This window comes from Botryllus schlosseri, chromosome 13, assembly GCF_051294905.1.
Source record: "Botryllus schlosseri isolate E-star chromosome 13, Bs_hap1, whole genome shotgun sequence".
In the NCBI taxonomy this organism is placed as follows: Eukaryota; Metazoa; Chordata; class Ascidiacea; order Stolidobranchia; family Styelidae; genus Botryllus; species Botryllus schlosseri.
In genome coordinates this window covers 24,600,883-24,624,302 of record NC_137248.1, presented here as the reverse complement: position 1 = coordinate 24,624,302, position 23,420 = coordinate 24,600,883, and the positions used below count along the sequence as shown (strand labels likewise).

Below are 23,420 nucleotides of genomic sequence, written 5' to 3'. Positions count from 1 at the left end.
TATTCCTATAAGCCTGTGAAATGTTTTTATTATTTCATTTCAATTCTGATCAATTTTCTGAAAATGTTACAGGGGACTGCATCGTGCGAAACGAGTCAATCTCGGTGTACATCAGGGGCGGGCAACATTCGGCCCGCGGGTTGGATCCGTCCCGCGGACAGTTTCCCATCTTACATGATAATGCGGCCCGCGGCCCCAGTCTGCCGCGATTCCCCCACCACTTGCTTGCTACGTCAAATTTTAGTGACTGAATGTTGTTATATATATATATCCACGTGCGTGCTTGGCGTGCGCGGAGAGTGGAGAGTGGTCAGTAACGAAGTACTTCTACGTTTTCAAAGTACTCAGGGAGATTTCCTCTACTTCTGGTACTTACTCAAGTAGATCTGATATTTGCTACTTCTACTTCATACTATTTTGTGATCTACTTACTTACTTTTCGTTATTTTCACTTTGTCAAGTAGAAGTAGCTCAATCTTCGAATCAGGAAGATAGCCTGAGGAATTTCGGGGCTCTTCGCACGGAGTATCAACATTTATTTTCCATAAAAGTTGAGTAAAGCCCAGAATCTTCGTGGCGCTTCGCACGCAGTGGATACGGCGTTACCAGTATGATTTCAGGAAAGTATCGATGAATATAATTTAGGTAGCGGGTTGGCGTGATTTCGTTCACACAGGGATATCTAGAACTACTCCTAGAACTAGATATCCCTGAGTTCACACCACATTGTCGCCCTTCGCCCATAGATGAAATAATTCATCGCAGTATATGGCTCATCATAACGTTTGAAACTGATGTCTCGCAATCTAGCATTTACTTGTCATATCGTAATCTAGCATGTCCATGGCGCGTCCTAACCTGGAAAAGTGGACTCTGACATTTTTTTGGTAGTTTTAGAGCTGTTTCAGCATACCACCTTTGAAACTTTCTGGACTAAAGGCATTAAAAACGTGTTCCACTTTTAGAACTAGTATTTATGTTTCATTTTCAATCCCCAGTATCATATGCTTTGAGTTATAATTAATATCAGTTCTTTTGTCTTGATAACATACATGTTGGAGTATAAAAGCAAGTGTAGTAATGCCTTTAATTTCCGGAAATAAAGCTACACAATATGGCATTTCTACGGTCAACTATATTTTTTATTAACGTTTACTAATCGTGCAAAGTGTTTACACCGTATCCTGTACAACTTCTCCGTATTGGTCTTCGACTAAACTAAGGACCTTATAATATGGGGGATGGCGCCATACCATGCTATTTTCTAAAACGTGCTGTTCGAGAAAACAGGATAAGTATCGCATTTCCATATCAATCCTATCATTTTCATCCCATGATGTGGACGAATGCTTATGCTATCAAAAATTGGATACCTGCTGGTATGCATCAATATGAATCAAGCTCGTCACCATTCGCATAGCTCAATTTGCACCTTTATACGATCCATGTGAACAAATTAGGATCGTTTTCACAACTACTTACTTACTTGAGTACTTTTAAAGTCAGACAATTCTACTTCTAATTCAAGTAGTTTTAGGTTGCTTAAAGAAATAGTACTTCTACTCGTACTTGAGTAGATTTTTTAGTCGCTACTTCTACTTGATTAGCTTTCTTGACTACTTTGACCACCTCTGTCTACACCAGACCGAGCATTTTTAATTTTCGAAAAGGGGTACCAATGCTAAAAGATAAAAATCAGGCGACTATAAATCACGCGAAGAGCTCCAAAAATATCAAGTCAAATAAATCTGTCATGAACTATTCTACTTTACCGTCATATACAAGGATCTAAGAAATTAATGGCTGGCCCCTATGGCTACGACAATGTGTCGGATCTGATAATTTATTCATCAACTTCCCAAATTTATAGGTCAGGCTAATCAAATTTTGGTTGGCTTGACAAGTTCACAATTAATTATCCCAGCAGTAAGTATTTTATTTATAATATAACTAATTTCGAGAATTACTTTGCGGGCCACTCAAAACCTTCCCGGGGGCCACGGGTTGGCCACCCCTGCCTTACACGGTGCCCTAATTGATCGCTAAAAAGTGAACAAAGAAGGCGAGCGGCGCCTATATGACGACGGAGTTGTGAAATCTAGACTTTCGTCCTCGTCATCGACGAGAGATCAACTACTTTCGAAGTGACACTCACATCTAAAAATTCAAATGGCAAAAATAGTCGTATGCGTCCCCGATTGCTTGGTAACAGGCACAATTTGGTCATTGCTCATGCTCATAATGCTGTTAAAATTTAGGCTTGTTGCGCAACGTTCTATTAGATACGAAGAATATGAGAATGGAGTATATTAAAGTTAATCAAATGACACCATTTAACAATATATATCGGTTTGTAGGTACCCACTGAAACCTTACGCAACGACCAGTAGGATGTTTGAGGTATATGGCTAATTAGCTATCCTCGAGCCTGTTGCACTCCCCGAGAAACCGTCCAAAAGCATGCATTCCAACTCGTCTCTGCAGTCTGCATTCGTTAGTAGCGATCGTGGTTGGCCTTTTTTATCCGATTGACGTCGACGATGCGACGGTCACCTAAGTGTTGCAGGCTTATCTAGGCTCCTCCTTGTCAGCTGGTCCGCGCAAGCGGAATCTTTGAAAAGCCTAGAAGTGTGCCATGCTACAAGTCGGCATGGAGTCAGTGGTCAAGGTAGTCGAAAGACAACCATGAACACCACGAAACGGCAGTGGGGCACTGGGGCAGTGTTCTGTGAAAAATCAAATCTCAGGAGATTCAGTTGTACCGCGGAATATTATAGTGGACATTACAGTTTTAACTCGAATCTGAACGTTCAGTCCGACAGGTTTCTATGGTCGAGACAGGTACTTATCAATGGCTTGTAAGATAGCCATTGAGTATACGATAAAGCGATAATATCTGTAACTATAGGACTATGGCGGATTGGTGTACCGCACATACCATCTCGACGCCGGATCATCTAACTAACAATCATTTCTGATCATTGTGCGCGACGGTGTCTGCATTCCGACTATTTAAAGAAGACCTTCGTAAGATGCATGCCGGCTTTTTACCTGACAAGTGCTAGCTACAGCCTTCTTACCTGACAAACGCTGCTGCCTTTTTATCTCACGAACGACCGACGTTGCACGACCAGCCCTGTTTATTTTATCCGATGTTTTATCCTTAGTCTGTTCGAGTTTATGTTATACAATAGAGTGCTGGCCAACGTGTTCGCCGACTCTCTGTTGCGGACCCTAGAGGGAACGCGGCGTATAGTCCATTCTCAGGTAGCGTGCCATAGCGCGCCATAAGGACACTATGCCGTAACGATGTAATACCCAAGCCAGCGGGCGGTCGTTCAATAAACATCTAATACAGTGGTTCCCAACGTGGGCGATATCGCCCCCCAGGGGGCGATTTGGCGATCTAGGGGGGCGAAAATGACGAAGGGGGCGACAGGGGGGCGAAAATGGACAAAGGGGGCGACGGGGGGCGAAAATAGCGAAGGGGGCGATAGGGGGGCGATGACGCGTAAAACGGCTGACCTTTTTTTTTTTTTTAGTCATCCACCTAGCAATGCGGAGCGAAAAAACGTTATTTTCAGCTCTGAGCGGAGAAAGATGACCTTTTTTTTTTTTTTTTTTAGTCAACCCGCCGGTGATTACAGTCTGTATGCCCAATTATCGGTGCACAAAATTTGGGGGGCGATGATCGGTGTTGACCTTGAAAAGGGGGCGATGGGTCGAAAAAGGTTGGGAACCACTGATCTAATATGTGGACGTCACCTGATCATCAGGAATTCGAGAGAAGCCCGGCAGAAGTCACCACCATGCTATATATACGACACCAACGACATCGATGCCTACGCAGTTACCACTATAACTAGCCAGGATGGGGAGGCAGTCGTATTACGCCATGGCTCTACTTGGTACTTGTTTATTGCCACACAGGTATGAACTCTGTTATGCTTATTTATCAGTAGAATTCCCGTTCATTGGGTTATTCCACACTATATGTGATTAGTCTATACTCGCATTCGTTCTACAAGGGCCAATATGGTTAGTTTCTTCTTGGTTAAACTGCGCACATTTCACATTCATTTATATTAGTCCAGAGATTGTAACTGCAGGTTGAAGTATCCAGCATTCTAACAGGCTGGACATGTGTACAAATTTGACAACCGAACCAAATAATTTATGATATGTGGGTTGAATGATGTGACGAATTGTATTAATCACTTTTACTATATTTCCCATGGCAGAATTCCTTTATTTTCAGTATATATGATAGATAAAAATGCCTCTTAAGAGGACCTTGACTGATGATCGAATGGCTGAACTTCTGTCGAATTATACCCTTCAGGACGTCAACGCCGGCTCGATTTGGCATTCAGTCGTCGACGATTATAAGGGTTCCCATCATCTATCGAAGGCGGAGAAAAAAACGAACGGAACTATCTTCGATATAGATTGAACAGAAACAAACAAAGAATTTTGGAGAAAAGGTCAACTTTGTTGAAGGAAAAAAATAATCCAGAAAGAAACAATTCTTGTACGAAAGAGCCTGGACAGGCTGACTGCAACTTAGCCTCGCCTTGTGCGTCCCAGACGGAGACACAGTACATGATGACTCCGCCGACATCACCTGTACAGGACAGAATCCTATTCGGTTTTACGTGTTCTCTATCCCACACTTACATTGGGAGTCTTTCTTGAATTGCTTTGATGCTGGGGTTGTTAAATCCAGTGAGTGGGCCTACATTATCAGACGAAAATTACGGCGTTACAGCCAATCTTGCAGTATCGCGTTCGATCGATGCCTGTTCAGGGGATTGCGATATTTCCCAGTATTCATTTGCGTCGGATACTGCACCTTCGACTCGTGCCCGATCAAAGTAAAAGTTGCTTGTCATCACGGCAGCACGGGAGAATTTGTGGTGAGATTTGATGGAAACGCTTGCCACAGCCGTGTGAACACGATGGTGAACGCCGAGCATGACTGAAGGCTGCTATGACATAATTTCGTGTAAGCGTCTGGAGTTTGAGACGGAATGGTTTTTGTGGTCAGTTAGTTTTTTCTCATTGATCGAATGGTGATGTTTTCTTTGATGGCTATTTGTTTCTTTTCTCTTTCATAAAAACAATCAAATTGCGAATCTGCAACACATGTGTCTTCTTTACTTGATGGATTAGCGTTTGAAGTTGAACTGCATTGAGAGACTTCAAAATGAAATCGTCATCAAATGGCAATAAGGATAGGGAGATATTTGTTTGTTGCTTAGTATTGATGGTGTTTCCACATGTTTGGTAATGATTCCTGAGCGGTCGATTTATAACGCGACCCACTCTCGTTCTTAGGCAATAAAACCTTGTAACAATTTTTTTTTGCCACAAGTGTCGTTTAAAAATGTCATTTTAAGCTTTCTAAACTTCCCGTACCGTGTTTTGCAAGCTCCTTTACTGAATTCCCTATTAACTGTGACGTCACATTCATCCATGATTCAATTCATAATAGTTGGCTGTTAGTAACAACCATCTTCTCAGTCTAAGCCAGTGGTTTCAAACCTTTTTCGACTCATCAACTCCGTTACAAATGTTCGCCCCCCAATATTTACGGAGAGAGAGAGTCTTTATTTTCATCCAACCAAAATACATAACACACGGCAGTGGTGGTGGTACAGAAAACATGCATGCACAGTATTCGGTATTAGATAGGAATGATCGATAAGACCGTGAGGGTGGATTGCACAGATGTCGATTAATGCCTAATCGCCGATTAAACGTCAGTAATCGGCTGGCTTCCGTGGCACAGATGCCGATCTGCCACTAATCGGTGAATTTTAATCGGCCAAATGTTATCCGCCGAGCGAGGTGTCTAGAAAGTTAATCGGCTGTGTGCTTCGCGTAGACTGCGGTCTGGGCTGGCTACAGGTACACTAGTATTTGGTATTGAGATGGTGTTAACTGGATGCTCTGACGTGCAGTTGCGGTATTAGCTGAAAACATTGTACTCAGACACTACTACGACTGTTGGCGCATATTATGGGCATGGGCCTACCACAGCCGATAGTACCTTATGCTATGATTACCGGTATGGCATTTTTTACAGACTGTACAGAATTCGATAGTATACTTTGGAAATAAAATACGAGGACGGAAGATTGCAACAGACAGGAAAAGTTTAGAATAATTAAATTGATAGAACAATAAATTGAAACCAAAGAAGACAAAAAGACTGACGGCAAAACAAAAAGATGCGGCCTGAGATGTAATCAGTAAGAAATATGCAGCTATGAATACCGGTCCTGCCCGTGCAGCCGTACAACTGGCCGAATCCAGAATGTATTGAAAATTTTGAAACGAAAAGCATAAAAGTTATATGCATCGCGACGCGTCGAACGGGCCAAAACTGGCCGACCTCCAGTTGACGAACTCCTTGGAAAAGGTTTTCGATAGGTAATTTTACTGACAATACTTTAAAATTCGCAGTAGGAGATGTATTGTTTCCATCTGTGTTTATCGTGACTCTCTGCGTGCTTCATACTCACGTTTTAACGCTCGTTTTGAACTGAATAGACAAATTTTGATGATCATGAGAAACATGGATTTATTGTCTTTTTGTAATTCCCAACAAACTAACCATATCCAGAGACTGCTGCACGTCATCAGCTATACGAAAACAACACATGGGGAACACTGCTCAGCAAATTCCTAATCTGAACCGCTCCATGATCAATCTGCAATTGATTTTTATAGTACTGGTATATTTATTATCACTTTTCAGACCTTATTCCATCTCAAATCGAATGTTTGAAACATCGGTATGACTACAATTGCGTATTCGATAGTCACAAGAACAATGGTGAGTGCATTTAGGACATAAACTTTTTTAATATGTTACAACCAATGACAGAGGAACTTGCATCCAATTTTAACATGTAACAGTCTGGCTTTGCTACTGTGCAGGTGCCTGAGCAGTATCGTTGGCCATATTATTGTTAGGCTTGCAACCTGACTTGAAGATTTGACTTCGAGTACGGATTTCTCATATACCATATGTCATATTGAAGCAGTGACTCGAGTCAAATCCATTCATCCTATTCCAACTCGAGTCAAGTCATGATTTTAGTCATCCATCCTTCCTATGTTTCGCGAGGTTAAGATAAACCGGGATAAAATAATTTGAAAGTAACTTTTCTAAGGTATTTCTAACTAAAATTTTTGAATAAAATGTCTATTCAGATGCATGTTCCGAAGATTTCAGTTTGCACCTTCATCATCGACGAGGATATGAACACAGAAGCCGGTTCTTCATGTCACAACAGCGATGGTAAGTTGAGGTACTAATTTGAAATCCATATGAATCGTGTTGGTACTAACATAGCCACACGAATACTTCAAATAGAACATTGCGGGTTGTTTTGATTGACATTAACATTGCTCTATTGAGTTTCAATACAACTGTTGTTAACCATAGTTTTCTTGCAGCAAATGAAATTGCTACCCTTTTCGTTGTTGATGGCGATGTGACGCTTCCTTCAGTTCCCTCGACAGACTTCAGGATGGAACACCAGACCGGTAAGTGTTAGCATACAATGATGGTGATGCAACCCACAGTTTATTCATTACTACATTCAGATATGCAAGATGAAACAGAACACAAAAAGCTCAACACCAATTGTCTCGAAAAAGAGAGCCAGGTGTGTTGATGAAAAAAAATCATATTTTAACTATAATTTTGGTGATCAAAATGTGGTGTTCAGAAATGAGCGTCCTGGAAATGGCAAAGGAGCAGCATGATATCAGAATGAAATATTTTGAATTGCAGATGCCTCTCAAGTAACAGAAACTGGAAATGGAAAAAGAACTGCAAAATTGAGAAAATACTGCAACGAATCGAAATAGCACAAAAACCAGACTTGGACAACTAGTTAATTGGCTGTATAATTAGAATAGTAAGTGCAAAATGCCAGGAATTAAGTGCAAAATGCCAGTAATATAATTCCAACTTAATTTCTGGTTTTGCTGAAAATTCTACAGTAGAACTCTACAATACTAAGCGAGTTGTGCAGATTCAATTTCCAAATTTTCACATATTCAGTAATCCCTATTCTAATTTAATTGAAAAATAACTACTGTCTATAATTCTATTCTAAGTTGGAAAAATATGCAGTCGTAATTATCATTATAGTCTAATTTTGAAAAGCTGATTTTCTAGTTGTCCATTTCTGACTACAGCATAGGCTACTGGATCTCGTAATAAAAATAATTGACGAGGAATTGAATGTGTGGTTATTGGTGTTCAAACACGAGATGAAATACTCAAGACATTCCAGAGAAGTGATTTTGAACAATCTGTCTGCGCTGAAGTCGTGCTCGGTTGTGCCGTCACGTTATCGGTGTCGCTAACCTCCAGGGTATATTCCAATGGATCTTCTTGGCACTCTCTAACATCCGGAGGGTAGCAGGAACATTGAGGTATGGATCCATTGTTATTCTCAGTCGATATTGCACTATATTAATGTAGCTCTCTATAAAACAGGTTGTATTGAATTTTATGGTTGACTAAATTCTTGATAAACTGAAGTGAGGTTTGGCTGTCAACAAACAAGATTACTCAACTGGGTAACAGCAGATAACTTTGCATTGCAAAATTGTAACATAAATGCTTTACTGTTTGTACAGCACATTGCACAACAGTTAGATCTTTGCAATGGCTGAAATTTACTTCTACACTCCTGCAGAGCCGATTGTCATTGGTATGGAGAAATCAAAATCGTATGCAAATGTGTGTGTATGAGCTCAATTTGTATATCTTCACATTGGTGAAGCGGCTATCATGACAAATGCACCAATAAACGGAAAATAAAATTCTATCTGAAAAGTATCTATCTAGTTCTAGATATCCCAGAGTAATGAGATAAATGTCCTGCAATATACGAAATTTGTAGTAGAGTTTCTGGCATAGCAATACCGGTATAAGACGATGATTTTGGTACGCTATTCCTACAATACCTCTTTTCGTAACCTCAAAACGTTTGTTCATAACCTTACACTGTGCAATAGCGACAGTTTAGTTAGCAGAGTTAGCTGCTATACGCACATGACATCAACATACATATCTATGAAGAGCGCATCTCTCCCTTATGACGACACAGTTCATATCGCCACCGACCGAAAACAGCTGATTGCTAACGTACGTCATTTGCGTCGATTTGCGTCAGTAATCCGCGATAAGATAACTCACAGGCGAGTCCGTATCTGTACCACAGAGTCACCAGGTGACCTTGCTCGCTGATTAAATTATCGCCGATTAAGGCAATCGGTGATTACTTTTCAATCGGCATCTGTGCAATCCACCCTAAGGTCATCTAGTCTGATCACACCAGCATCAAACAGGTACACTTGACTCTAAACAGTCTGGCTGTAAAAAATGTTACGGTAGTTAAAAAAATAAAATAGAAGAAAAATTAAACGATGGTAGCAAATGATCAATGAAGCAATGTCTGGGCGAGGTAGGGCAACAGTGTTAGTGTAACGACAAGAGGTGATCAAGTAGGGCTTTTTTGAATCTATTATAAGGCAATTCACGGATATGTGGTGGTAATGCATTCCAGATGATAGGTCCCGAGTAGTCGATAGATCTCTTAGTTAGGTTGCTATTGGGTGGGGGTAAGTAGATATTTCCTTTAGACGAGGATCTCGTGTAGTGGGAGTGGACATTTTTAGCAGGAATGAAAAAGTCATCAAACACAGGAGGCAAACTATTGGAAAAATATTTGTGAATGACTTTTGATACTTCGAAGCGATACAGTTTGAATACACTTCGAAAAAGAGGACACATATACGGGAAATTTATTCAATTAACTCTGATCGCTGGAGAATTGACTGAGAAAGGTCGTTTATCCGAATAGGTTGCTCGGAAAACCAGTTTCAACGTCTAGTTTCCGTTGAGTTGACTTTTATTAGTCAATTTTCACGTCATATGCAAAACAAGCAGTCTTCACGTGCATTTTTTGGCCGTGGTAATTAAACAGGGGGAGATGTGGTACCGATGAAACACTGGGACCGAAATATTTCAAATATTCTTCATGATAATCCCATGATTACACTCTGTGAATTTGTCTACAAATGCAAGCTGGCAGAATCTTTCCTCGCATGCCAAAAACTTCGACCTGCATGAGTTATGGGGTCTCTCTTTGACAGACGTTTTCGGTTTTTTTTTTGTGGGGGGGGGGGTGTAAAATAAATTTCGATCGACGCATTCATTTTTCTTTGTAACATTCAACACGAACAAACCTGAAGTAATTTTAATGTAAAGTGTAGGGCATGTACCGTGCTATACAACTGCTGTACATATTTTTCATTCAATAGCATATCCTTGGGTGGACTTTTTTTCTCAATTCAAATCCATAATTTTTACAGTTTAGGCCAACGATACCATAGCCAAATCAAGTAAAATAGTGGGACTAACTAGTCATGCAACAATAGAAACACGCCTATGCACATAGACTCTGTAATTAATGAGCATACCATACATGTGATGTTTTATCGCTATAATGAGCTATTTGGAAGTCAAAATCTCGGTTTGCGGGCAATATGTATGTAGGGGAGAGGTGATACCGATGAGACAGTGGACCCGAATTTGTCAACAATTGCATGCTAGCAGAATCTTTCCTCGCATGTAAAAAACTGGGACCTGCGTGAGTTATGGGGTCTGCGTCAGATCATTTATGTTTTGGGGGTGTAAGATAAATTTGGATCGACGTATATACAATTTTCCATATCACCTTCCACACCAACTGACCAGCCATAATTTTTAATGTGAATTGTAGGGCTTGTATCAGGGTATATAATGCCACATATTTTTTAAATTCAGTACCATCCTCGAGTGGACTATTTCCAATTTTTAGGGTAGGGGCCTACGGTACCATAGCCAAATCAAGCAAGATAGTTGGAACAACTAATCGCTTAACAACAGAAACACTCCTACTTGCGAGGCCGCAAATCATAGTTACCGGTGGTGCTTTATCGCTATAATGAGGTATTTGAAAGTCAAAATGTCGACTTATGGGTAATATGTATGTGCCATTAATTTTGAAAGTTCGGGCGTAAATCGAAACGTGATTTTACGCCAACATTTCAGTTGATATAATCTATTTAATTCTTGAAGGTGGCGACGAAACAATTTTCATAGGCTTGTTTTAGCTTAGATTATAGTACACAACAAAACAAGATGTAAAATTCGAGGTCCCATGGTCGCGTGCCTTTGGGCTCATGGGGGTGGGGACCGATAATACGTTCGAGCAACAAATTTTGAACGTTCATAAATATTCTTTGAAAAGGCGGATATTAATGTAAATGTCCGCGATAGGTAGAGCTTGGATCAAAGTGTTGAGCCAGAAAAAAATGTGCTATTCTAGGTTGAAGACAGGGATATATAGAACTAAGACTGGTCTACGCAGTATTGGCTGCAGAAAGCAATCTCAAATTCCTTTTCGTTTTGTTCTGTTAATGCACCGATTGTGGATTAATAGGGATCAATTATGAGTATAATCAAAAATTAGAAACATTGACATTTCTTGAAAACTTGGGACACTTCGGGAAGAATTTTGGTAATTCATAGTTTTGAATACTAAAACACAATACATAAAAAAAAAATTATCCAACCAAAACTTTCGCAAAATTTTGTTACATGGTGTAATACTTGGGCAGGGATTTGTGACTCGAACCCGCGATCCATTGATGTCGCAACAGGAGAAACATAACTCTGCGCTATTTGCAACCCTTTTTGCAATCTTGAGTTAATGACGGTTGTGTAATACGCATTTTATTTCTTATGCCCGAGCACTGTGTAGCTCCAGGACCGTAACAGAACTTCGTCAGCCCCCCCCCCCAAAAAAAACGTTGCTTTTGGGCCTCCGATAGGGTGATAAACCGAACGTATGGGAGCGAACGTCCCCCCAGACCCCCCTTAGGCTGTACGTTCTTTACCGCTACTTATCATCGACATTGGACTGTCCATTTAGTTCAGGGGTGGGCAAACTACGGCCCGCGACCCGCATGCGGCCCGCAACACCATTTTGTGCGGCCTACGAGCGTCTAAAGAAAATTATTAAAAATATTGATTAAACGCGTACTAAAAATCGAATTAATGCAGGGACTTGATTAAACTTTTTCGTAGTATATTTCACCATGATTTAAGGCAGTGGTTCTCAAACTGGAGGCATAAAAGCATCTGGAGGGGGGCGCGAAGCTGACCTCGACTGAAAATATTTTTCGCGCTCCGCGCGATTTACATGTGATTCATAATTATATGCTCTGTATTTAGTCTGAATTTCATATTTAAAAATCTCTCATCCACAGTCGTAGCCTTCCATGCCATCAAACTACCCGTTAGGTTTGCTAGCATGCTGGTTGCGTTTAGTGATATGACGATAAGGGGGACGCGGAATCTTTCATCATCATAAGGGGGGGGGGCGTGTCTTAAAAGTTTGAGAATTACTGTTCTGGTAAATAGTTCCTATATATTCTTTTTTATGTTTAATTTCTGGCGCGACAAACCGATCTCAAGGCCCACGCAGTTTGAAAGGTTTCAACTGCTCAACATTACAGAAATCCTAAACGAGATTGACATTATTCGGATCACGAGGGTGATATCAGATTGGCCACTCCAGTTTTACTTATTTCAGTGACGTGCTTATAAAAAACGATTTGCGCGTGTCTTGGGTAGAATCGTTCTCTGTATGCGTAGAATTAGGTAGTTACATTTTATCTACACATAGTAGAAGCGTGCTTGAAGCTAACATGGTTATGATGCTGTCAGCATTGTGTGTCCTGGAGCTGGACCATAAGTGGAATTAGTAAATCTATGAGCAGATCGATGCTCACAGATTTAAATTTCAATCCTGTTTCAAGAATCGGGACAACCGACTTTCATCTCTATAGTTTTGACAAATTGGTTATTGAGGTCGACCAGCCTATGAAATTTCGTCACTGTTTCTGACGCGTGTCGAACAATGTTTGGTTAGTTTTAAATAGGCATATATATTATCTTCATGTCATCACTGTATAATCAAATACCAATATTGCGTTTTGGTTTATAATCCCAATATTATATAGTGCGGCCCGCGAATTGATTCAGATGTTGAATGCGGCCCGCGGGCTCAAAAGTTTGCCCAACCCGGATTTAGTCAGTCAGCTTTTTATCGCCTATACGCGCGAAGCGCGAGAAATTTTTTACATTTCATGACTCAATCGGTCACTATGATCGGGAATTGCATATAGATTGCTGTCAAATTTTATCCTCTCTCTGCTCACGTAATCTGATTTACCGGTAGACCTGAGTGAGGTGTATTAGAAAAGGTAAGACCCCTCAATAATAATGATACATTTCCGGGTGTATACGCGTTGGCAGGAACGAAACAGCATCTCGCCAGCCCCCGCCCCCCCCCCCCAAAAAAAAATACTTGAGTCTTGGGCTGCCATAGGGTGATAAGTCATCCCCCATCACGTTGCTCGCTTTTGCCACGAAATTATAGTTGTACAGAGTAGTCAGCCAGCGCGAAGTGCGAAAATTTTCGATAATTCATGATAAAATCGGTCAATAAGATCGGGAATCGCATATATATTGCTATAAATTTCTTGTCCTCTCTACTCATGTAATCAGATTTACCGGTAGAGCCGAGTGAGGTGTCTCTGAAACTGTAGAGCCAGTAAACAATAATGGACGATTCTCACCCCTTTAGCGCCCCTTGTGGATGGTTGGCCAGAGTGGTTTCGCCTCCATAAGGTTAGCATTGTCAGCAAAGGCAATCTCATTATTTTGCCCTTCTGACGACGCTTTACTGCGAGCGTATGGGTTCTTAGTTATTGCTACAGCCCTTATGACTGATTTCATGTCATTGCTAGCGAAATCAGGACCCTATTTCTTCACTAGTTGTTTGAGAAGCCTTATCCGTTGAACTGCATTTTGCCAAAATGCACTGATGCCAATGTTTATCTCCAATGGCAGGAACATTTTAGACAGTAATCGAACCGAGGGTATGGAACTAGTATATTCTGAGTTGTTGACGGGTTTACCCACGTTCAGTTTTGCTGACGTAGACAGGATTGCCAGTGAAATATTTGCCTGTCGCTGCAGTCAATGCGTGATATTGGTAAAGCAATAACTTTTAAAGCTAAGTATCAGCAGTTAAATTTTTCCCAAATAATAACGAATTATACGAAGCTTTAAATACGAGTACAAAATGCTGCCGCATATTCTTATTTTCCAGGTGCAGATGTGCCATATTGACCAACCACAACGCCGTGGACCTATGGACATTATTTCAAGATCTGATGACGAACTGACTAGTCACTTTCTATAGTTACACCAATCAATGATAATCCGAGAAATATCCACGAAAAACTCCAATAACTCCACTTCTACTAGTTAGAATTGAGTCAAGTTTTGCATCGTCTCTGAAGACAGCTCAACAATTTCATGGGCTTGACAGAAAAATTTGATTTTTTTTTTAATTTCCCAGTTTAAATTAAAAATTTTAATTGGATCTGCGGAGCCCTATACTTGTTAGAATTGAACCTAATTTGGTGTGCAGCGTTTTTTTAGGGTAACCTGACAATTTGATAACTGAACGACTGGAATCCAGAAAAATGAGTTATTTTTGAACAGCCCTGTACTGTACAATTACGTGACCTAAATTTTCAAAGACACTGCGTATGTCAGCCTCGTCTGTAAATCTGATCGCGTGGACTGAGAGAGACCTAAAATATAATAGTAATCTATGCGAATGCCAATATTATTGACAAAATACTTATACCCACTTCCGTGCTTGGCGCTACAAGAGAACTAATGCTTTCTGATCTTATATAACATTGCTTGGGATTGTGCCGAGTAGTAAGCCAATAGAAGCAGATATATAAATCTATACCATGCGGAGTTATAGGCTTAACCTGACTTGTTCGCGAATCACTTGGTATCGAACTTGGTTCGCTAATGCAAGAGCGTGATTGTGAGTGGCATTACTTGGAACGCACGGCAACGTACGATTCTGTGAAGTGCGCTACCAAAATGATTAGGGTTAACCATACGTCCTCTTTTAAGATGATTTGTCCTCTTTTTTACTAAATTGAAAGTGTGCTCGGAAGACGCATGTAAATGTCATCTTTTTTGGGAATTTGTCCTCTTTTTCTAGAAAAAGCACCAGAATTCGATCAAACACTCGACCCCGACCCAAAGAACGTTTTTTTAGTTAACACTACAGATTATTGTAAAGAAGCGGGTAATTGGGGAGTCGAACCGAAGTGATGACCTTTTTTTTTATTTTTCAAGCTTTCAAGCTCCACACCGATCATCGCCCCCCGAATTTTGTGAACCGGATAACGACCATACAAACTGTACTGGCCGGTTGGTTGACTAAAAAAAGAAGGTCAACTTTTCGGCTCGATGTCGAACTTTTACACTTTTGCAGCTAAATTTTCGTGGGTTGACTAAAAAAAAGGTCATTTCTCCGAATTGGATCCAATTAAGCCGTCGCGCCATCGCCCCTTCGCTATTTTCGCCCCCTTGGTCATTTTCGCCCCCCTAGACCGCCAAATCGCCCACGTTGGGAACCACTGGGTTGGCTAATTTATATTTGTAAGGACTTGACAGAACATCAGAGTGCTACAATTCTATTACAATCAGGGTGTTTAGGCTACTGTCCGCGTTTGGTTTTCGAGCCGATGATATATTTTCTTTTGGCTTGAAATCAAAAGTTACGTCTGGTCAGAACTATCCAGACATATCCAAAACAAAATCCGCAACAGAATCCGATCTGACTGTCAGAAAATATTGTTCATAGTCCGGTCCGAATTCTATCCGACGCTCATGCTCATCACTGACGATGACGACAATAAAGATTCTCTCTCTCATCGAAAAAGATATCTAATGTATTTATTACACTACTGGTGCACAAAATGGACTGTGCTTCAACAACAGTGTTGAAATAACGAAACCATTAAAACCAAACGAAAACAATATAATGAATATTTATTAAAAATCACTGTGATATATACCGCTGTTACTCTGTTAGCTGGCCCCATCCCGATACCAGTTGAGAAATACGAGGCTTCAACTTGAAAAGTGTTGTCGTAATGTCTGGTTGAGATGCAACAGCGTGATACCAATTGGTTAATTACAAACGAGCTTGCGAATGTGATAGAATTGACATTTCAGAAGGACACAATTCGACTCCCGATCGGGCCTGCCACCCCACCAGCAATGGCCAAGACGGCCGTATCATATATCCTATGTAGGCTAGTCGAGTGTGTCTTGACGACCCCCAGGAACTCGCTCACGGAAGCCTAGTCTAATTCGGAAGATTTAGAAAATTTTCTAGTGACAACCCTGCGAATAGGTGGTGGATGTCGTTCAGCCGTACGTGGTGCGACCAGCTCCACCAACTAAATAGCCCAACGCCTACCTGCCTTATCGTAGCCTAGCAAGAAAGTCGAAACGCGTCTTCAAATAAGAATAGTATATATCTCATCATTTCATTGTTAACGCTACATATTTCGCAAAAAGTCCGGAGAAACGATTTCATCAGGAACGCACAATAACACATGACGGCCAACAATACCACCGTTGGCCAGCTGATTAGATTCGCAGGTGGAGCATGGCCTTTACATAAATATTTCACACGCGAACTACAAGTTGCATTCATCAGAGGTGGTCTAAGTAGCCAGCATCGATATTTAGAAGTAACACGGTATCTTCAAAAGTCATTACAAGTCAAAGCAGCGATTTACGACAAGTCAAAACTGAATCAAGTGGAAGTACAAAAAACAGAATTGGAAAAGAACTTGCCGAGTTTCAAAAAGCATACCAAGTCGATGGCTCGTGTACTTTCAGTGGGTAATACGAGGTAGCTATTTTGAAAATTGAGGGATGTGTCTTGAAAAGTACATGCTGCTATCAGACCTACAACTTCACCCACAAAAGCGCAACAAACTAGACTCCAGTCAAAGACCAGACTAGGAACCGTGCGACTTGGTTACAACCTGCTATTGACCACCTCTGTATTTATATACAAAATGCCACGGACACTTTTATACGCGGAGTCACCCCACTGCTGCATTTTCGACCTGCGGCCGATCATTCAGGAATATCACGCTCTTTTGCTATGATCTCCGCACAGCGATCTCTCACTCGAGCAAGTGTTGGGAAGTTGCTGCAGACAGCTATCCCAGCGCGACCTCTTTCGCCTTATTGCTTCTTCAAGCCAGTTTGCAGAAGCCAGGCAAGTTTATTCGCTGGGCGAAGTCTGTTCTTCGGTTGAAGTCTGTACAGGCACCAATGTAGGCGTTTGAAACGACGGCATACAAGGGTATGAAGGCATCATCATAAAATTGCTCTGACTCCGCATGGGCATCATCATAGGCTGAAACATGACGCCTTGCTCAGAGGTTTGAGCTTGATGATGACGGTGTTCGGTTCTCTGTTGAGCGCCACCACAAGACATGAAGCACATGGGGAACTGCATGTTGTTGTTGTCCGTGTTCATTTGAGGCATCATCATGCCTCCCGGCTGGGACATGGGGAAGGATTGCACCATGCGAGGCATTTGAGCTTCGGCCATCATGGGAGTCCCGTCCGGGCTGAGAAATTGAGTCGTAGGCATCATGTTAGGCGTCATCATGAAGGGCATGTTGATGAAAACAGGGGCTTGATTTTGGTTGCTGGTCGGCGTGGTCGAGGTCTGTTGCTTTTTCACTTGGTTCGAATTGGCTTGCGATCTGCGTAAGCAAAGAATATGGAGGTCAGACAACCTGATCAACACTTGGGAGAATATGGGTTGAGGTATCCAAGTAGCCAGTTTTGGTATTAAAGAGTAGAAGCAGACGTGGCGATATCAAGTAAGTACAAAAAGTACCATTCCCGGCCTAGCTTTGTTAACTGCCAACAAGCAGAAGCAGTCTACCATTAGATCCATATGCAGTAGTGCAAGTAGGTGCTGACCAAATCCGAATAAGGGTGTTGAAATGTTTCATGTAAGCTAATATTGATGGATATTGAAATGGATTTCAACGCAATCCATTTCTTGACACCTTAACTGAGGCAAAATACAAATAATTGAAGCGCGAACATATCCACGGAAAGAACAGTTAGGACTAGGCAAGAGAGAAAACTTCAAGAATTTGACGAATAAATTTTGTATCTTTGCAGAATTTGTTTCTGCTAGAGTTCTTTGGATACGAGTTTGAAATATGCCAATTCGCTAATGGGCTAAGTACCTAAGTTTTGATAAAAACATCAATTCTGCAAACTGGTGCGAACTATAATATCGGGCAGGAATATAGGACATAAATAATTAATTTGAGAAATTGCAAAAAAATGAACTTTGTCTTGCTGTCAAATAATTTGGCGGTCAGTCTAAGTTTGAAATAGGCCTAAATTACCCCAGATTGAACTATAACCAACAAGAGCTAGCTACCAGACAAATTTGTTTTATATTCCATTCATGTCATTTCCTCAAAAATGCTATCCAACAGAAGTTGAAAATGAGCAAGCGTAGATCGAATCAGCAATGTCAAACAGTGTTTGAGTAGTAGCAATAAAGATGTTACGAGTGCTTACTTGTGATGGTGACTGTAAACTTTTCTTTTAGCAACTTTGTGATCGCTCACCATCTCTTGCCCTGCACTGGAGTCGGAGTTATCTGCACATCTGCAACGGAAAGCAAACGTATTAAAAAAAAAGAAAACGGCTATGTCTTCACCTCCAATTCGAGTTTGATATCTATACAATAATACAATGCGCATTTTGAGCTGTGCAAAAAAAATATAGATTTCACTGGCCTAGTGGTTAATTGTTAGGTTGCATGAAATAGGCTGCACTTGAAATTTAGCTTAATTCCATATAGTCTGTTGATGGTGATATTTTCGATACCATAGTATATCAAAACAAGTGATATGTTAGTATATCCACGTGGCCACCATTGATCTAAAACAATCATATCAAATACAGAAGAAACAAATTAGACTCACTGTGAGAAGTCCGACGCTGGTGATCCCGGACTCAGAGAACTGGACGACACAGACGGCTTGTCCTAAAATGGAACAAACAACTCAAACCGTTGTCTATGATACGAACACTGCGGACAACCTACAGTACATAGTTCACTCTTATCGAGCGTTGACAATCCCACTGGGCAATCGGTGGAAAGAAGTTACACAATGTTGCGAGGATAAAAATCATTACAAATGAGATTTTCAATGAAATCCAGTAATTTGTTGAATCGGCCATCATTATAATTATAGATGAGTAATGCTTTAATCATAAAAACATATAACTGACAGAGTTTACATCCCTGCATATTACTGTAAGTAAAATTCACCAGCTGAAGAATGGCTCAAACTCCCGGTATCCCGGGCATGATGCAGGCCTAGCTAATACTCGACTAGGACCATTCAAATCTAGAGTGAAGCTATGTCTGAAGTGATAGCTGAGACGTCTAACCAACTAGATATTACCAAGGAATTATGAAGGCATACCGTATGCACAACTAATCCCGCGGATGAGCAATGAATGAAGCAATATACTTTTATACGGCATGATATTTTCATACATGATTAAATTTGAATGTATCAATTAATCCGATGGGAACCCCACCAATAGGTCTATGGATTCTCATAGACAGCCTAGCCTCGGAAACATCTGAATCGTTTCACATCAAGTAATTTAAAAATACTCACACCACTCGATTCTTCGGTATTCGACGTGCTTGCTGTATCGCTATTTGACAGTGGTGGAAGAAACATGGCATTATCTTCGTTCATGTTCTAAAATGAAAAACACGCCGCGTATTAGAACTTATTCATGAATATCGCATTTAGTGAGATAATCAGGGTCCTTTGCATTTTCATACAAGCTTCACAATTATGCATCGACGACTCAAAACAACGGTTTATAGCCAGGCCATATTGCAATATAAACAGCAGCCTACAGTATACACTCCACTATAGTATAGACCAGGGGTTCTCAAACCGGGATACGCAAGGTCATTATGAAGGCTACTTGAATAATGCTATTTGAACTATTTTACTTTTTACCTAGACCTAGTTATGGCTTCCACCCTAAAATAGACTTCACAGACAGCTCTAGATTCACATGGGTACGCCGTACGTGCATGTAAATCGAAAGGGTATGTAGTTTTAAATATGTTCGAGAGCCCCTAGTATAGGCTTATTGTTCCTGTACCTCCACACTTTCTGATACGGCCATTTCTTTTTGCAAATGTTGACTCAATTCGGATATCTTCTCTTGGGATTGATCTTGTTTAAGAAACTTGATGGCGTGATTGGTGCAATCCTGAAAACCACGCACGTATTCTGCTGATCGCCCACCTGTCAGAACAGTAACGTATTCACTGAATTGCAAGAAATGATAGGTACAGTAACATACAAATCCTTCACTAAGAGCGTTTACTAAGATAAAATTGTTTCCGAAGTGCTAAAAGTTTGCTCTATGCTCATTAGAGAGGTTTGACCTTAACGTCGTGTTAATGACGCATATGCCACACACTAATTATCTTCCATAATTATATAAAATTCATCTTCCCCATTACATACCTTCATTTTTCTGAGTGATATTCCGCATGTGCTTCACTACAAGATCCAAAACTACTGCTTTTTCCATTGGCTTGGAAGTCTGAAATGATGAGTAATGATGATTCAACGTGTGATGGCACCAATTTGAGAGTTCAAGTGTATATGAACTATCGAGTGCGACTGACTTGATATAATCAAATAGGCCATCCATAACTATGAGTTTTAAAATGCAACAATTATATAAATATCTGTACACAAAAACTAGAAATTGAATCATATATTCAAGCTGAAATAAACATGTTTTCAGCCGACACTAGTAGTTATTGCAAAAGAACTCTGTATATCAACGAATCGTGGAATCGTGTCAGCAATTACGCCATCACACGCATGAAATTTCAGTTATTTGAGGGAGCAGATAGCGTAAACTCAAGCGAAATCGTAAGAATAAAGTGTACCATTAGAATAAATCAGTCAGAGTGCAATTCAATTTTACTGAAAATCGTTGCAATTACAAAATCTATTTACTAGTCCTTACCGACTTCAAGACATCAGCAGGCAACATCAGTCTCAGCTGATAAATGCATTTGTTGATTCGATCTCTGCGCCGTTTTTCTATTAATCTGTGGTACTTTTTTGTTTCATACATGGTCTAGAAAACAATGTCTGTAGTAAGCCGTTAAAATACGACTCTTCAAATGTTCTTACCTCAGCCAGATTATCGTAATGTGGTCGTTTTGCTCTGGGAGAATAATACTCATTTTCACTCAGTGAGCGCTGATACACATCTTGCCTGCAAATTTAATCACATGTAATCATTTGAAATATAGTTTTAGGAAGTCTAGGCCTACACACCAATACTGCAAAATATTAACCGATATGATATGAAATTTGCAGAGCAGATTTCAACGAGCTGCTCAAATTCAAAAGTCATCATGCCATATGCATAGGACATGGTACAGAATATTACTTTCTGGGATCTTGATCGATGATCTACTCATATAATTGAGAAAATACTCATCAAATGCGAGTCTTTCTACATTTAGCCTACACAATCGGTATTCATCAAAGTTACATATCTTCCACAAAAACATCCATATCATGTTAATCGCAGGGCATGCAGTAGACTAGAAAATTACAGTTCTTTCACCAAGTCTGAAATTCGAAGGTATACAGTAGCGTAGCCTAACAACAGTATAAACAATTCATTGCAGAACTGGTAACAATTCATCCTCTATAAGTTCTGAATCAAGGCATCATAAAATGCGCTATATACTAACCCATATTCCGTGCCACTGTGGGGAGAGGTTTTGTCATTTGTCATCTTACAGCTTTCCGTATGTCTTCTGTTTGATTTGATATTAGGAATATAATGTTATTTGATATCTGTCTGAGAAAATGTAATAGCATACATTAATAAAATGCTGACTAATCAGGCAATCATCGACTCGCTTTTCATCAATGGTATAAATCGCAGGTGCAAATATATGCCACTTCATTTTTATCAATGATCCTTGTTGTTGGTTAGTAACGAAGTACTTTTTTGGAGTAATCAAGTAGATTTTACCTGACTTCCTCAGAGTTGATGATTTCAGACTTCTACCTCTACTCAATAGTTTCAAGTTCTGCCTAATAAATACTCACTTTTCACCTGCAAATCACTACTTCTACTTCAGTAGAAATCCATATCACGGCAAATAACGAGTCTGCGTTCGAGATCACTGCACCATGATGCAGCCTATTACATCATTCCCCTCTACATTTCAGCGCTTGTCCTTTTGATATACAGTGTACAGTACGCCGTACAATGTGTAGGTTATATGCTTCTCATTATTATGTTCCAGGGCAATCTGCGTGTTCGATTAAACTTGAAGGACTGTCGTAAGTTGTTGATTCCCTTCATCTAAGTTTTCGTTTTCGTGCGATCATGCGCTGTTCCGAATTGACGAAATGATCAATAAACTGGGCTTAACTGAACTACAGATCGCAGTCACCACGCTTTCTTGTCTGCGTCAACAGTTCAAAATATACTACAAATCTGAAATTTACAACCTTGATGATGCCGAATAGCAGCGGCCATTGCTAGATCACAGACGACAAAGCCACGAATGGCTCTCGCAACAATATCACGCCTTGCAGCTAAAGTCTGAAGCAATCGACAACAACAAGTTGTGACGGCGGCACACGACAGCCAATCCAGGCCTCAGCATCGGCCCAAATATTCTCTCGTTTCCAAAGAACAACGAAACGTTACGATCACGTGATCGCTCGGTAAGAAAAAGGCCGACGTTATGTAACTCGAATGTGCAGAGTTATATAATCTTCGATTTTGAAATCCGAAATGCTGCGGCACGGGTTCTGTGCGTTCTGTATTGCGCGTCATGTAATTCGTGTAAACGCACGCCCTCCGTCGCGTGCCAATCACATTCCCGTTTGTTCCTGTTTGTGTTTGGCATTTGTTCTCAACCCATTTGGCCTTGCGACACCCTATCAACGGGGTAAATAGTTCGCGGCACTGCATCACTGGAGAGAGAGAATCTTTATTTAACAACCGTGCAAATCAGTAACAAAATTCGACGAAATGTGATATACAGAAAAGACAGACAGAAATTCATTTCCAAAATACGAGAAGATATCCGGTGAAATGGCGGCCAGCGATACGACCATTAGGTTATCAAGTCATCAGCTGGTCACCTTATTTTAGGTAAGGCAGGGGTGGGCAACCTCTGGCTGTAGACGGAAATTTGTGCGGCAGTCGCCACGTAATTCAATTACTATGTGCTGGCGGCCGTCGACATGCAAAGTCATTTACAAATTGAGTCCCGAATTTTTGAGAGATTTTAATTATTCCG

At 40.6% G+C, this 23,420-nt stretch overlaps 2 protein-coding genes and 1 long non-coding RNA gene across 4 annotated transcripts in view; 2 read left to right on the top strand and 1 right to left on the bottom strand.

Annotated features, from left to right (window-relative positions):
• The window catches only part of LOC145453684 (cilia- and flagella-associated protein 43-like), a 252,286-nt gene that overhangs the window by 104,393 nt on the left and 124,473 nt on the right, over positions 1-23,420 (top strand). The window lies entirely within an intron of this gene.
• On the top strand, positions 7,040-7,946 carry LOC145454847 (uncharacterized). Its single transcript, XR_013920242.1, has 4 exons — positions 7,040-7,309; positions 7,468-7,557; positions 7,618-7,679; positions 7,808-7,946. It is a non-coding gene; the product is annotated as an uncharacterized LOC145454847 (long non-coding RNA).
• The window catches only part of LOC145453690 (uncharacterized), a 94,212-nt gene continuing 87,276 nt past the window's right edge, over positions 16,485-23,420 (bottom strand). Inside the window, exons 2-10 of one of the 2 annotated variants that reach the window (XM_080331666.1) lie at positions 21,849-21,947; positions 21,277-21,361; positions 21,107-21,220; positions 20,593-20,671; positions 20,222-20,367; positions 19,717-19,803; positions 19,009-19,070; positions 18,599-18,688; positions 16,485-17,757 (exon numbers count right to left, since the gene is read on the bottom strand). In XM_080331666.1, the coding sequence (XP_080187792.1) occupies positions 17,268-17,757; positions 18,599-18,688; positions 19,009-19,070; positions 19,717-19,803; positions 20,222-20,367; positions 20,593-20,671; positions 21,107-21,220; positions 21,277-21,361; positions 21,849-21,892 (1,197 nt within the window). In that variant the 5' untranslated portion in view covers positions 21,893-21,947 and the 3' untranslated portion in view covers positions 16,485-17,267. Of the gene's footprint in view, positions 17,758-18,598; positions 18,689-19,008; positions 19,071-19,716; positions 19,804-20,221; positions 20,368-20,592; positions 20,672-21,106; positions 21,221-21,276; positions 21,362-21,848; positions 22,666-23,420 lie in introns of those variants that run through there. The other variant, XM_080331665.1, reaches the window with a different exon arrangement.